The following is a 15,022-nucleotide window of genomic DNA, read 5'->3' on the forward strand; positions in this document are numbered from 1 at the left end:
GTCCTGTGTTACTGCTTCTCTCTGCAGCTGAGAAGGACAGTCTGTTGATTTACCATTTGCTATCTGCTCAAAAAAACAGCTTGTTTTTATGTCCCCGCACAGTTTTCTTTCAAGTAAATTGCCCGATATCTATGTATGCCATGAAATGCAGTTTTGTGAGGATCGATTTCCCCTGTTCCTCTCCTCCCTTGGAAAAGGGACGTGTCCAGAAGCGAGGAGGAGGAGGAATGAGATGCATACCTCGCTTCAGTTTCTTGTTAATTATACAGTCGGGAATTTAGTTCCGAAAACCCAACCTGAACCTGTTTGTGAATCTTCCTTCAAGTTGTACAGACAGGTCTTAAAAGAGCCATATCTTTTGTGTATTATATATGCTCAGACTCAGAGATTGAAGAGGAAAATGTTACAACCTGTAGGAGAGCCACTTCATCTCAATAGACTTTGCAAGAACCGCCTGACTCCTGTCACATTGTGCCCCAGAAATTACAAGATTTATCTAAAGAGGTTGATTACTGCAGCCTTCAGGGCTAGTAGCAAAACCTTCCAGTTTCTAGAAAAAAAAGAAGCCTGTCAGATCACCGTCATGATTTTAATGTGGAAACAGAGGGAGAGGATGAGCGACCTTCCTCCATCCCTTTCCTCTGGGAGCTGCACGTGGCTGCTTTGGGGAGGGCAGAGAGATGTGGTGGTGGCGTCTGTGAGACAACAGCCTACTCGGCTGGGCTTTGCAGCTGAAGAGCCCTTCGGAAAGACAAACAAGTATTTGCCCCACAAATTCCTTCTTACAAGGTATTTGACTAAGTGGATGGTTTCCTCCTCCCACATTGGGAAGGTGGAGGAGGTGGAGAGCAGGCCGGAGTCTTGGGGACCCCTCTGCAGTGGGTGGCACAGAGGAGCCTCCGTGGAAGTGGGAGGAGAACCTCTGGGCTCTCACTGGAGCACTGCAGCGTTTAATGCTTTATTGGACCTTCTGTGTGTATGTGTGATATACTATAGTAGATATTGTATATTATATATGTGAGAAGAGGCAGGGGAAAAAAAATTCTTCTGTGTATTGAATTGGATGGATGAGCTCTGGTTCACCTCTGGTTCTCTATCTCCTGAGGGATAATGCTGCATGAATTTACGTTCTTTGAGTCTGGAATGAGCTTCCTGGCTATACATTTGGTATAAACTAATCAACTGCTTAATACGTTGATGAATTACTAATCGCTAAGTGGTTAAGGTGTTTTGCCTGTGTTGTACATACCTGGTGGTGGGCCGTCTGCTATGATCTGTCTAGATCAGGACTCTTCAGTTGACTTTTGCTGGGTGTATGGGGTGTGCCAGCTCCAGCCCTCCTAAAGCACAGCGCTCTGCGTCGCCTTCGTAGCTGGAAAATATAACAGTGTCCAGTAGTTGCTCCCTGAAAGACTCTTGAACATTGTAAACTCTCCCTCAGGAATGTGGCATGTCTGAGGCTTCAGCTAAGTTCTTGTAAAAACACTTTTTACTTTGAGGTGGAGTCTGCTGTTTGAATAGCTCTGGTCTGGTAGCCCTGTCGCAGCCTAGGGCCTTCCCGGCCATTGCTGCCTTGATATTGATTAGGTATTGGAAATTATGGTCACTATTGCAGAATCTATAAAGGATGATGGCTGTGTAGCCTTTGGGTAGACAGGAAAAAAAAATATTGCCAGTTCTTGAAATTTGATATACAATGCTGTAAATGAAGGCTGTCTTTCCTCCCACCCTCCCAGCTATCAGAAGAAGGAAAGTGGGGGAATGGGGACTGAGAGATGTCACTGTTGTAAAAACCTTCAACAAAAAATAGATCAGCACCAAACAAAAGGGTTTTTAGACATAATTTTCTCATTCGACAGTACAGAATTCCCTAGTGTCAAACTTGCCTCTTAAGTCACTTGTAAAAGACTTGCTAGATCGTTAGCAAATTCTTGTGCAAACTAGAATGATAAACATCTGAAGAGGTATTTTGAAGGGGGGGAGGGGGGAATCTGCCCTCTTATGTACATGACTGCCAAGCTTGATTTTCATCCACTTCTGCTGGCATGACTTCTTTTGCTGCCAGTGTATTTGTATTGCCACACGTCACAGGGCTTATGCTTGGTTTATGGCTTTATTATTAGCAATGCCGCGCAATCTGTATGCCAGAACATCTGGGGCACCGTGTAAATGTAGAGCGTTCATCAGTGTGTAGCATTAGAAGAATCCTAGATATTTAAGTAGGATTTGAGCTGGTTATGCAGCAACGGCAAGAAAAGCATTCAACCTTACTGCTGCCGGTATTGGCAGAGACATACGTGTTGATGTCTGTAAGGAAATCGAGCAGTCAACAGTAGTGGTGAAAGCTGCTTAATCCATCAAGAGACAGAAGGACTTCTTTATATATTTTAGTATCCTCTGTTGCATTTCAGTTGATTATGTCAATGCTTCTATTATGGACCATCGTCTTCTCAGCTTTAATAATCACTCTGGGTTTTTTTGTCATATACTAAAATGCTCCTTGCCTTTCCTCTTCTGAGTTCATTTAATCAACGCAATGTTACAGTAGTCTTCACATGTAGTGGTAAAGTATCTGCTCATAACTCGATCGTGTTTTTGCCTGAGAAATCTTTTTAAGATGCCTTGCAATTAAAACAAGTTATATTTCAACCTTGTTGAACTTACTAAATGTATAATGATCCTCGGTTCAAAGAGTTGTAGTGAATTTTTGTCTGTTGCTTATGCAGTTAGGTGGAGGAGAAAAATGTATTAGATAGAGAAAAAGGTATTCATGCGGGGAGGAAAATGCACTTTACATGCAAAAAAAAAAAAAAAGGTTAACATAGAAATGGAATTTCCCTTCTTTTCCCTGTGCCTGTTACTGTTTCTTATTGAAGATTTTTGCTCAGGTAGTGACTTCACAGTCTGGAATATCTAGGCTGGGGAAGTGCATTTCATTTTCAGAACATATTTTGTAATTTGCAAATGCATCTGAACTATAAGCGGTGCCTATACTGTCTTATTTCAAGTAGTATATTATATTGGAGTAATTTTTACTTAGCTCAGATACTTGTTGGCTTTTACAGGTAATACCCAATACAGCTTTTTCTTTTTAAAGAAAAAGCTTATCAAAATAGCCTTGCTGAGAAGGCCTATTTTCTGGTTTTCATAGTGTATCATACAGAAGTAGAAGAGAAATTATTCGCAATATGGCAATGAAACTACGCATTAGCGGAGGAAATCAGTAGCATGGTTAGTTTCAGAAACATTTATCATTGAGGTTTTAAGTTTGTCATCTGCTGTTATGTTACCTTTTTGTGTGTGTGTATATATTTTAATTCTTTTCCAAACAAATTAGGATAGTTACTTCTACTTGAGGTTTGATTTTTGTGGGGCTTTTTGTTTGTTTTTTTATCTGGGAGAATGATTCACACACAGGGAAAGTGTGTATCTGTATGGAAAGGGGGGTGGGTATACATACATGCATGTATAAAAGTTGTGGACGCTGCCTTGGTTGCAAAGAAACGGGTTATTCTGAGCCTTCAGAAGCTTTGAAATAGTGATGTCCCTTTCGGGACTTTTGCAGCTAGTTATCCAGGGAAGGATGTTCTGAGGACTAGATGGTGGATGACACACTTCTTTACTTGCTGCGGTTAGCAGAGCTCAGTATCAGCGTTTGCCATGGCTGTAATCCAAAGTAGAAGTAATATTGTCTGTTGAGTGCATGTAGGACCTCTGTCTTCAATAACCCCGTAGTACAAATTCAGTCTTCTACAGGCAACACTCAGTCACAGAGGACTGGAATGGGTAAAGCCATCAGCTTTTCTGTATGTAAATGCAGCTTTGATTTTATGTATATTTTTATGTAGGGAATCCATTGCTGTGTACTCTTTGTATTTCTTAGAACTTCCTTTCAAAAGCAAATGCTTCTACATGAATGTTTAATTAACAAAAAAGAAAAAAGAAAAAGTAGTAGTTTATTTGCCATCTGTTTTGCAAGACAGAGCAATGTCCCTGCAATGACGCCAGTGCTTTTACTTTCTGGAGTGTTAGTGACAGGCAAATGCTTTAAAGTGCTTAGAGTGTTTTGAGAATTCATTGCTTTAAGGTCACCATTTTATCAGGCAATCTTAATGATACTTTTTTTTAAAGTTCCTCAAGTGCCACTATTCAGACCTGTTTGTCGCTACCATGTGAGAGGAATAAAGTGTGAGGTTTTGACTCCTGAAGTGAGGTCAGCAGAGACGCTTGTGAATGTGACAATTTTTGAAATAGGCTGGTTGTTCAAGTGTCCCCGATTTTAATTCGGGAGCCCTACAGCTCCTGCAGTAGCTTCATGGCTACTTCCGAGGTTCTTCATGGAGGATCTACTTGTTGACTGCGTCACTGGCACGTGTTGTGCTGGGTGAATGAGGTGAAACCCATGGAGAGGTTTGAAGAGCCTGTCCACGAGGCTCGGTTGCTCTCTGGGTCCTGAATCGTGGCTCCCACACCTCTCTGGCCTTGGCACAGGGCTGGTGTCCTGCCATGTGGTCTGGTCCTCCTGAGAGGCAGGCTGCCATAGGGGAGCGAGTCCTGATTTGGGGACTTGGTGTCACCCGTCCCTTCTCACCTCAAAGGCCTTACCTAATGTTTCACTCTGAATTTATCTCATTGCTGTTGGATTTCTAGGAAAGATCAACTGTTTCCCCTCAAATACCAAAGCTGTTATGAAGGGGTGGGTGGGTAGGAACATATAAAACATCTCTGAGGGTACTTAGTCTCTAAAGTCACCTATTCCATTTTATGGGACAACTACTGCTGTTGACAGGCCTTAGGGTTTGCGTAGATTTAAAAGTAGTTTATTCTCTTTCACCAGGTGTACTGAGGGAACTATTTGTGCTGGGCACATGGCTCCAGGCAAACCTCACCCCAGGTGGCTTTGTTTGGTGGTGTGGAAGCACAGCTTGATTGGTTGATGTCTCGCACTGTGGATATTCACCCCTCTCATTCATTATTTTGACATTTAAAAACAGTGAATATATTTTCTGAATATGCAGCATATTTCTGGGGTTGGTGGTGAGACCACTCCAGAGCTACTCGTAATCATTAGGAACCGTTTCTCCATCTGCCCTGGCTGTTTTCAAAGCTTTGCCTAGTGAGTGTACTGGGAGCACTGGAGTTTGTGAGGCAAGAGTGATTTGCTTCCAGTCTAAGAGGAAGCACCTCTTGGGATGGAGTGAAACCCATTTGGGGGTGCCCATCTCCTTCCTTCCCTCCAGCCCTACCCACTCATGTAGGAAACAGAAGAAGGTTCCCAGGAGATGCTCCTCTACCACCCTTTTGCTGATCATTCACATTCATTTGCTGACCTCTGGGTTTGGAAGATGTTCTTGCTAGGTCTGGGTTTGGTTCTGACCCAGGAATCACACAAAATAGATGCATTTGCTCAGATTATCTGGCAAGAGATTAACCTGATGAGCAGGTAGTCTCCTCCCTCCATCGCACCACTTCTGGTGAGAAGAGCTGAATGAAATAAATTGAAGTCAATACTGAGTTACTCAGCTAGGTAGGAGGAGACCTAATTTCCAAATATTTTTCAACATATTTAGAACACTGATGGCTTTTGCAATCAGTGATGCCACTGGCATGAGGAAAATCTATGAAATTTCCCAAAGCATTTGTTGTGATGAGAACGGCAGGAAGAGGAGATGGAGTAGGTATAATGCTCTGTAGAAGGGAAAAAAAAAGGAAATTGAAAAAAAGTTGGAAACAGAAGCCTGGTTTTTACATCAAGATTTGCCTTTTTTTGTTTTGTTTTGTTTTTCAAAGTGAATCATAAAAATCTGAGTTGTTAAACAAGGAAACCAAACTTGTTTGTTTCATTTGTTTCACTCCAGGGAGGTTGTGGAGTCCCCTTCTCTGGAGATTTTCAAGACCCACCTGGATGCAGTCCTGAGTAATGTGCTCTGGGCAATCCTGCAGGGGAGTTGGACTAGATAATCTCTAGAGGTCCCTTCCAACTCTGAAAATTTTGTGATTCTGTGATTTTTGCTGGATCTCAATGACAGCAAACAAGGACTGTTTGCTGGATCTCAATGACAGCAAGCAAGGGGACCCACTGCCTATTCGTGGAAATATGGTTTGATGTAAGAGGCACAGAAGACAGTTCTATTTTAAAGATAGCTTGCCTAACTTTGGTAGGTAAATTTGTTACGTGTAAGACACTTGAAAAGAATACCTGTTTTCACATACAAATATCTCTGATTACTTTCTGGCCATCTGAAATAGTGCACTAGCACTTACTTAGGACCCATCAATTTGAATAATATTTTCAAATTACCTGGCTGTAGCGTGAGGGAGGCCGGGTCCGCTCCCATGAGCGTATGTTACAGGTGGAGAGACTTGCACATTCTCTTCTTCCTTCCCCTGTTTTCCCTCCCCACCTACTTTCTGCCAGCACAGATTGTAGGCGTGTATTGATCAAATTACAAGAAGTTCAGAATTTAATTGGTTCTTTAGGACATTCCTAGCACATGGAGAACCTGTTTTTCTGATGGGCAGAGGCTGATAAAGATCAGTCCAAGGACAGGTGAGTAGTCTAGGGTCAGGAAGACGAGTGTGGAGCAGAAGGGGGAAATAGGATGTGAAAAAACACAAAATGTCTCTGCCACAACAGCCGTGTACTTGGACGTGAAGCAGTCTTACATGATGAAATGTCTTGAGAGATACCAAGATAACTCCTTGCAGTAGCAAGTTACTGAATGTAATAAGACAATAATTTCAGTGTAGATGCAGTACAGTTGTTGACTTTTTTTTCTCTTTTTTTTTGTCTTCTGCAGATATTCCTGAAATACCAGAAAGCATCTCATTCTGCAGAGCGCTACAGGTAGCAGATTTCAGTGGGAATCCACTGACTAGGTAACTTCTACCTTCTTCTTAGTACTTGCCATACCAGAATTACAATCTTGCTGTAACAATTACAATTTTAAATAAGCCCTTGAAAATTGTGATCTAGGATCTCTATGAAATCTTGCCAACACTGTCTGTCTCTGGCAGGGACTGCAGCAAAAGTTCAGGTTTAAAAAGTGATGTGCATCTTACCTGGGAGGGGATGAAATTTGTTAGCCAACCAGGAAAAATGTAAATCTGATTGTCTCTTAAGTAATTTTCATTCCTCTTTTTAAATGCAAAGGAAAACCGTGCTCATACTTGGGAGAGATAAGGCAGTGGTTAGCACGAATGCATTGGCACAAACCCAGGTGCCTGACAGTTTAGAATAGACTTCAGATCAGCTGCTGCCGATAATGGCTTTTACTAATGATTAAAGCTTGGACTAGCATTTCATCACCCTCCCATCAATTGGGACACAGTGACATGCAGTAACATGTGGTAAAAATGCATCACATATGTCGGTGGCTGCTACAGCTGCTGCCAGTCTGCGGTCTGATGAGCCGGAGTTTGGGGATTACGCAGACTTTTAGTATAGAAGAGGAATTTTGTTTACATTTCTCTGTTCCATTTGCTGAAGAATTTGGAATTTATCTAGTGAAATGAGGCTGGAGAAAGAGGTGATCTGCTAGTCAAGGGCTGTGAATACTATTTGCAGACCTGTTTCCTAAACCAGCCCATGCCACAGAGCTCCTTTGTGATGCTGAGCAAGTCACATAAGCCAAGAGTATTCGCAATGGGCGCTCGCCAACCTGCTTTGCTTTGCGCTGAGATGGGCTGGGAATACTTGCACGATTAGCTGGCTGGCTGGGGTGCAGGAGTGCTAACAAACAGGAGAGTCTCTGTAATATCTTAAGCTGCTCCAGCGGTTTTGCAAGACGGCTTCTCCCACGTGTGCAGCTGAGTTTCTTTAGAAGTGTGTTTTGAATGTCACCCATAGCGTGTCCTAAGTTCTGTGGAAAGTCACGTCTCCGAGTATTAAAGGGACACTTGTGATCTTAATCCCTCCGCTGCAGTAGCCCATTTATATAGCGAGGATAATAATACCACAAAAATCCGGTAAAGCAAACTGGGGCTGAAGGGATGTTTAGATACGCAAGTGGCGAGGGTCACCAAGCAGCATTTTCCCAGGCATCAGTGTGCAGTACACAGAGCTCAGGGCTGCATCTCATGGTACTGAAATCAAAATTGTCCGTAGTAGTGTGTTAGTTATCCTTCTGCATTTTGTATGCAGAGTAAGGCCTGGGTGCCAAATAGTGTGTTTCCGTAAACAGTAGTTGGGATGCGCAGCTACAGCTGAGTGGAGTTAACGGAAGAGTTGAAAGGCTTTTTAATGGGGTTGAAATAGATCTCATAACTCCTTGTTGACAGTTTAAGGGAATCTTAAAAATTCTTGATAAAGTGGCTCCAAAGCATATGCACGTCCTGGAAAACATCAATCCAAGCAGTTTACTAAGTTAGAACACACAGATACCAGGAGCTGTTTACACACGATTGCCAGGTATTTTCTGTGATGAGATCCAGAAGTTCAATTTTACTTGTACAACAGGGTGTAGGTTTTGGCACTAATTTGCCCAGGCTGAGTGGGAAAGTCTAGCAGGGATTTCCTTTTCTCTGTGATATCCTGGAACTTTTTTTAGCCATTGATTCCTGTCCTTATTTCCTCTAAGCTTAAAAGCCAGTTAGAGATCTTCCCAATCAATGTCCTACCACTAATACAGTATGTTGCCTCATTGCCAAACTTAATCATTCATGAACCTGCAGCATTAAAAGTGGGTGGCAGACGATTTTTCCAGCTGTTTTCAGATGATTTCAGGTTTGTATTAATAAAAAGCAGGTGCGTTTATTGTAATTAGACTGGAGGTCCATTATATGCTATAGATAGAATATTTCTAGAAGGGACCTACAATGATCATCTAGTCCAACTACCTGTCCGCTTCAAGGCTGACCAAAAGATAATCAGACCATTTAACTCCAGTCTTAAACCTGTTTAGAGCCTAAATGGTAATGAATAGTTACCGTGGAGCTCACCTTTTGGAGATAATTGAGCATGTTCTGTTAATAAGGTCCAGAAAATGACAGTGCAGTATGGAGTTGAGCACATGAGCTCCCCCCCTCCCCCCCCTTATCAAAATTTGCCTTTTTCCCTTTCCCCATCATGCACAGTCATATTTACCTGTTGATGCGTGGCTCCTTTTGGCTAGTTGCCTACAGGTCACAGTGTGTGCCTTGACCTGAGTGATGGGGAGGGCAGGAACCAAACCAAACGCCGCGGCTTGAGCTGAGGTTGCGCGCTCTGGGGGTCGAGCAGAAGGTGGATGGCTGGGCCAGGGCCTTCTCCTCCTCTACCTCATTGCCACTTTTACCCTACCCGGTCTCCTGTGCACCTCCAAACTGAGCTGCTTGGTGCAACCCGGCTGCTGGCGAGCGGTGGTACAGGAATGCATGCGTGCGAGAGGAGGGGAAGCTGAGCTTTGCAGAAGACCTGCTGGGTGATGGACCCAAAGGCTTTGGGAACTTTGGGAGAGTTTTGGATATGGCTGCATTTTTGTAGTGTAAGAAGGGAGGGATTACATGCTGTTGTATTGTGAACCAGTAAGTGTGAAATGCTGTAACAACAGTCTTCACAGTGAACAGATTGTTTCTTCAAAAAGCAGCAATTGAAGAGAAGCCTAGTAGCTAATACAAAATGGCCATGCTGTAATCATGTATGTAACTGAAGCCTGAATAAAAATAATTTGTAATAAAAATAATTATTTAATCATCTAGGTGATAGTAAAAGTATGTTTTAATATGTTTGATTTTAAAAAAAAAATTGTTAAAATACTTAAAATGTTCTCAAGCCCTGTAGCTTTTTAAAGTTGCAAATTGGGGGCAGGGAAGAGAGGAGCTAGGAGACAGGGATGTTACCTATTCTTTGACACAAAACAAGCTTTAAAGTCGCTAAGTTGTTTTTGTTTTTGGTTTTTTTTTTTCTTACTATGATTCTTTGAACTTTCTGAGAGTCATGCTGGAGTCTGGGCATGCCTCCCTCTGTGTGTATTTGCTAAATAGACTTGTTTTCCACTGCATGTTCTTTTTTCCAGTATGTATTACGTGAATATGAATACTTCTGCTGGAAGTCCTTGATTTGAATTAATATCTCCATAGGTTGCCTGAAAGCTTTCCTGAATTACAGAATCTAACGTGTCTTTCAGTAAATGACATTTCTCTGCAAGCACTACCTGAAAACATTGGGAAGTAAGTTTTTTATACTTTATTACTATCTTAATTTATTTTCTCTTTATTGTTATGCTTATTGTATAAATGACTTGCATAATTATGTGTAATATATCTATAAAGTTATTTACAGGTCTGTGCTTATTTTTTATATTCTTTCTAGTTTGAACGGTCTGTTTAAGAAAAATCCCTTTGCATTTTCACTTGACATTGGCAGGCTAATGCAGGATCTGAAGTGCGTGTGTATGTTTTGACACTTCTCCAGGATTTGGAGTAACTTGGAATGTTAGATACAAAATAAAATAGGCGATTGGTGATGCAGATCTGACCTTTTGCTTTCCTTCATTGTAGTAGGCCATTGATCCATTATTGTGAACATGTCAGAGGGCTTGCAGCTTAGATCAAAACCAGACAATTGTTGGCACAAGAACAGATGGGTAAAAGCTGGCTGTGATCAGGATGGAAATTAGAACATACCTAACTATAGGAGCACTCTGATTCTGAAAAAAACTCCAGTGGGAGCTGTGGAGATGAAAACTCACGGAACAGCTCTCAAGATGAAATTTGATAAGCTTTTAACATGTGTTTGTTAACTCTGGAAAGTAGAGCAGGCTTGCAAGGATGGACTTCCAAAGTGGAGACATATGGCAAGTAAAGTGAACACTGTTTGTCTGTCTCATTTTGACTGAAATGAACATCCACGCTTGCAGATGGGAAATCTCTCTCCTCATAGTGGAGAGAAGGGTATCTTTTCCAATTTGAAGGAGAAGAGGTAATTCCATGTCTCCACACCTGAGTATATGAGAATGGCTGTGCTGGTTCAGATCAAAGGCTCATCTAACCCAGCTTCCTTCTACCGTTGCAGTAAGTAGATGCCTCGTGAGGATTAAGAAGAAAAGCATGTGTTTGATTACTGTTTCCATCCCCTGACTGTTTCTGGTTCAAAGGATTTCCTGAGCTTTGGATTTTGGTTGGTCTACTTCGTCGCCCATAATGAATCTCTCTTCAACATACTTGTCCAGTTTCTCCTTGAGCTTACATAGACATCTTTAGTATTCTCCCCTGCTAAATAGCTGGACAGGTCTATTGCTCCTTTCATTGATTTGTTGTTGGGGTTTTTTTAAGCCTGGCTCTACCTACCTTGCCTATGATTCCTCGTATTGGAAGAGGCAGTGAGCAGCTGATCCCTATGCACTCGATCTGCCATCGATGCCTTTTGTAGTTTTCTGCTGTATCCCCAGGTGTTTTTTGCCAGGCTGAAGAGTCTAACTTGCTATTCCAGCTTCAGGAATGAATAGTTTTCACAGAACTTAAGATATCTGTGCTTTAACTCAGAAAAGTTACAGATTGTTACTTTTGCTGGGAAGGACGATTTTAGAGAATTTGAAATTTCTTGCAGCACCTGATTGTTCTCTATCTCTCTATGTTGGCCCCCGCTTGCTTTTTTTCTTCTTTTTTTTTTTTGTTGTTGTTTTAAATCTGTACCTGCCTTTATGGTTACCTCACCCATATTCTTGTTCTAAGTTGCCGTGTACCAAACCACTTCCATCTTTCTTCAGAAAGCTACAGTAACTGAGATGTTGAGTCACGAGTATCAGTAGAGGCCTATTAATCTTGGGCATCCTTTCATAAAGTGGAATATTTCTAACATGGATTCTTTGGAAAGTCAGCATAGTCCCTAACAGTAAAACCCAACTGTTTCTAAACAGAGGAGTCCTCCAGAAGGGATCTTATTATTAAGAGCTCCTGCAATGTAGTCATGTTCAGACCAGCATTACTTTAGCCACTTCCCATGGGTATGAAAGCTGTCAGCTGGCACCACTCCAGCAGCAACAGAAGTGGAAAATGTCTTTTGAAACCTTCCACAAGCACTAACAGGAACAGCTAACGTGCACCCAGTGACTATGGCAAAATCTTACCTAAAAATTGCATGGACCAGGGCTTTTGTGACATTCTTCGTTTTCTGTAAAAGTTCACAAAACTTCTCATGCAGCTTTTCGCAGCACCAGCAGCTAAGAACAGGCTTGTTCAGACTTTGCGGTTACTGAAAACCAAGGCCAAAAATCTGGGATCCTGCCGGATTCTGAAAATGAATACGAGGAAGATGACAAGCTGAAACGATTCCCAAAACTTGAGGTGGACTGCTGATTTGCAGACGGCAGCTAGGGGAAGGTTGCTGGCTTCCCTGAGGGGTCACTGGCTGCGGTGGCTCTGGCTCCTTGCTTGTCCTGCCTGTTGTTTGGTAGTGTTAGTGGTGATAGCCTCTGTTTTGGAGCAAATGACTAGAAACAACTTTGGTTAAAATGGCGATACCAAAAATTTGTAGAGATGTCAGTATGTGGAGCTGTGCAAGAATATGGGTAAAAATTTACCTATTGTTGATGCTAAGCAGTCTGGGGAAGTGTTGTGGTACTATTTCAGCTCTAGGTGAACAATTTCAGAATGGAGAAGTGTAACCTGTCCTCCCTCAAAATCTGTATCTTATTCCCAATATTGAAGCTAAAAAATGGGGTTTCTCACTTGCTTTTGGAAGAGCCATATGCTTGTCTTAGTGGTCTTGGTGAATTCTCCTGGAGGGGTAGACTTTTATTCAAGTCTGACAGGCCTACTGTGCTCCCAGGTTAGCTATCTAGAATATGAATAGTGGGGGTGTTTAAGGCAATTAACGGACACTGGTGGTGAGTGAGGCACTGGAACAGCTGCTCAGAGAAGTTGTGGACACCCCATCTCTGGAGGTGTTCAAGGCCAGGCTGGATGGGGCTTTGAGCAACCTGGTCTGGTGGAAGGTGTCCCTGCTCATGGCAGGGGGTTTGGAACTAGATGGTCTTTAAGGTCCCTTCCAACCCAAACCATTCTGATTTTTACAAAAACATTTTAATCTCATTAGGAGGAATTTCTGCTGTCAGATTTATGCTTAAAGGAACAGAGAGAAATGTGTGGGGCTGATGTCCTTGGCTCATCAGGTATTCATGATAGGTGGGAATATGGCAGTTGGGAAGTAGACGGTAAGCTTGGGCTAAAGATACATGCTTTCCAACTCAGAAGAATATTAAGGTAACATGAGGGAAACTCCTGGGGTGTCCACTCAAAATGTAACTGTTCCTGAAGTCTGTTGGGGAATGCCTTGGCAACAGAGAGAAAAGAATCCTGTCTGATTTGAGTTGGAAATTATTGGAAGGTCTTGTTTGTAGCCAGTTAGAACTGCAACCTGAAGTCCTTATGGGTCATTCACCTCTGAAGAGTGAATTTTTATCGAATTTTTAACATTAGATCTATTAGTAATCGATTCTTTTTTTTTTTTTTTTTTTCTCAGTCTGGCTACCAACAAGTGCAGCTTTCCTTTTTTAGCTCACAAAATTTTAAAGTGAGTGAATTTGATGGTGCAGGCAACTGCCTTGTGTTTGGTAAAAGCAGTGAAATGCTCTGTGACTTCTCTAGAGGTTACCTACTTGTGCTCTTCATTCCCTTCTCTGTTCTTTTCCCTCTGCATTTGCTGGGATCCAAAAAATTGTGTCTTTCTGGCAGAAGAAACCAAGTAAAGCTCTTAGAGGTGTTTGGGTATGTTTGCAAATGCCTTACTGGAGTTTCTGTGTGCTTTGGATAATAATCCATGGTGATATATGATGGAATTTAGCTGGACCTACGTTCCCCGTATGAGATCTGTCAGATGGTGAGCAAACAAATATATACTGGTCACTTTTTCTACTACAGTTAGGCTTGTTTTGAGAAAAACGAAGTCTTGGTGCTTGCTGCCAGTCTTCTCGCCGCTAGAGTATGTGGAAATTAGGGAAAATCATCCTAAATTGTTAGTGTTATACTCTTGTCTAGGAAACTGCCTAATTCAGCCAGTGAAATCCCTAATTAGTCTTCATGTAGTGCAGTGATCAGTATGTATTTAGTATCTGTCCTTTTTTTTTTTTTTTTAAGCTATCTACTTAAAATCTTGTGGCACTGCAAATTTACCCTACTGTCTTAAATGAGGAAAGCAACAAAAGTAATGGCAAATATTTTCCAAACAGCAATACTTTGAAGGTTAGTTAGGACGTTCTTCCTAATGGCAGATAATAGACTTGAATTGCCTTGCGGTGAACCATTAGTGGAAGTGTGGCTTTCTCATGAATTCGGATACCCAGTTCGTTTTTCACATGGTCTGATGTGTAAGATGAATGCCAGTGCTCAGCTTCACTGTCCCAGGCCAGTGTCTGAACTTGTTCAAGCCATTGATATGTAGAGTTGCTGTTAATATTTTTCCTGTGCCGTTAACAATTCTTCTGCGTAGACCTTTTATATTTTTGTTTTCCCTTGTGTTGCCAAAAGGAGTGTTTTTAAGGGTCCCAACTGGATGTTTGAAGAATGTAGGCAAGGCCTCCCTTGAACCTTTTGCTTTCCTCTTGCTTGTGCGTCGCCATGCTCAGTGTATGTCAATTTTTCTTCTTCTGTGTAACCACTTCAACCTGCTTGTCCAGGACTGGTATATGTGCTGAAAGTTTTCCCTTGTTAGGTGAAGCATTCCTCTTTTAAACTCATGTGTTGTTTTAGGGCACACTAGAAAGACGTGTGACACGTTTCTTTAGGACTTGATAACAGACTAGATGTCTTAATATTGCCAGTGATATTTTTTGTGTTTCTCTGTGATTTGTGTTCTCTCTAACTCGGTGTGTGGTTGCTATCTGGAGTAAAACAGTGAATGCTAATGCATGTGAGATAATTTAGCTAATAATTAGGTGGGTGCAGCTTGGAGCAGGAGTTGACCTGTTGGCTAGTTGAACCATTTGGAGAAACAAGTTACACAATTTAAGCTGCGGGTGGGAGTGACTTTTACAGCATTTCTCAGCCTAATGAGGGCAAGTCTAATTTACTTGCCTATTCTGCAGGACCGCGTGTGTCTGTAGAG

General features: G+C 41.9%; 1 protein-coding gene across 1 annotated transcript in view; it reads left to right on the forward strand.

Annotated features, from left to right (window-relative positions):
• The window catches only part of LRRC1 (leucine rich repeat containing 1), a 66,810-nt gene that overhangs the window by 18,033 nt on the left and 33,755 nt on the right, over positions 1-15,022 (forward strand). Inside the window, exons 4-5 of the mRNA XM_009879838.1 lie at positions 6,801-6,879; positions 10,060-10,149. Of these exons, the coding sequence (XP_009878140.1) occupies positions 6,801-6,879; positions 10,060-10,149 (169 nt within the window). The remainder of the gene's footprint in view (positions 1-6,800; positions 6,880-10,059; positions 10,150-15,022) is intronic.

This window comes from Charadrius vociferus, unplaced genomic scaffold (assembly GCF_000708025.1).
Source record: "Charadrius vociferus isolate BGI_N301 unplaced genomic scaffold, ASM70802v2 scaffold342, whole genome shotgun sequence".
Classification (NCBI taxonomy): domain Eukaryota; kingdom Metazoa; phylum Chordata; class Aves; order Charadriiformes; family Charadriidae; genus Charadrius; species Charadrius vociferus.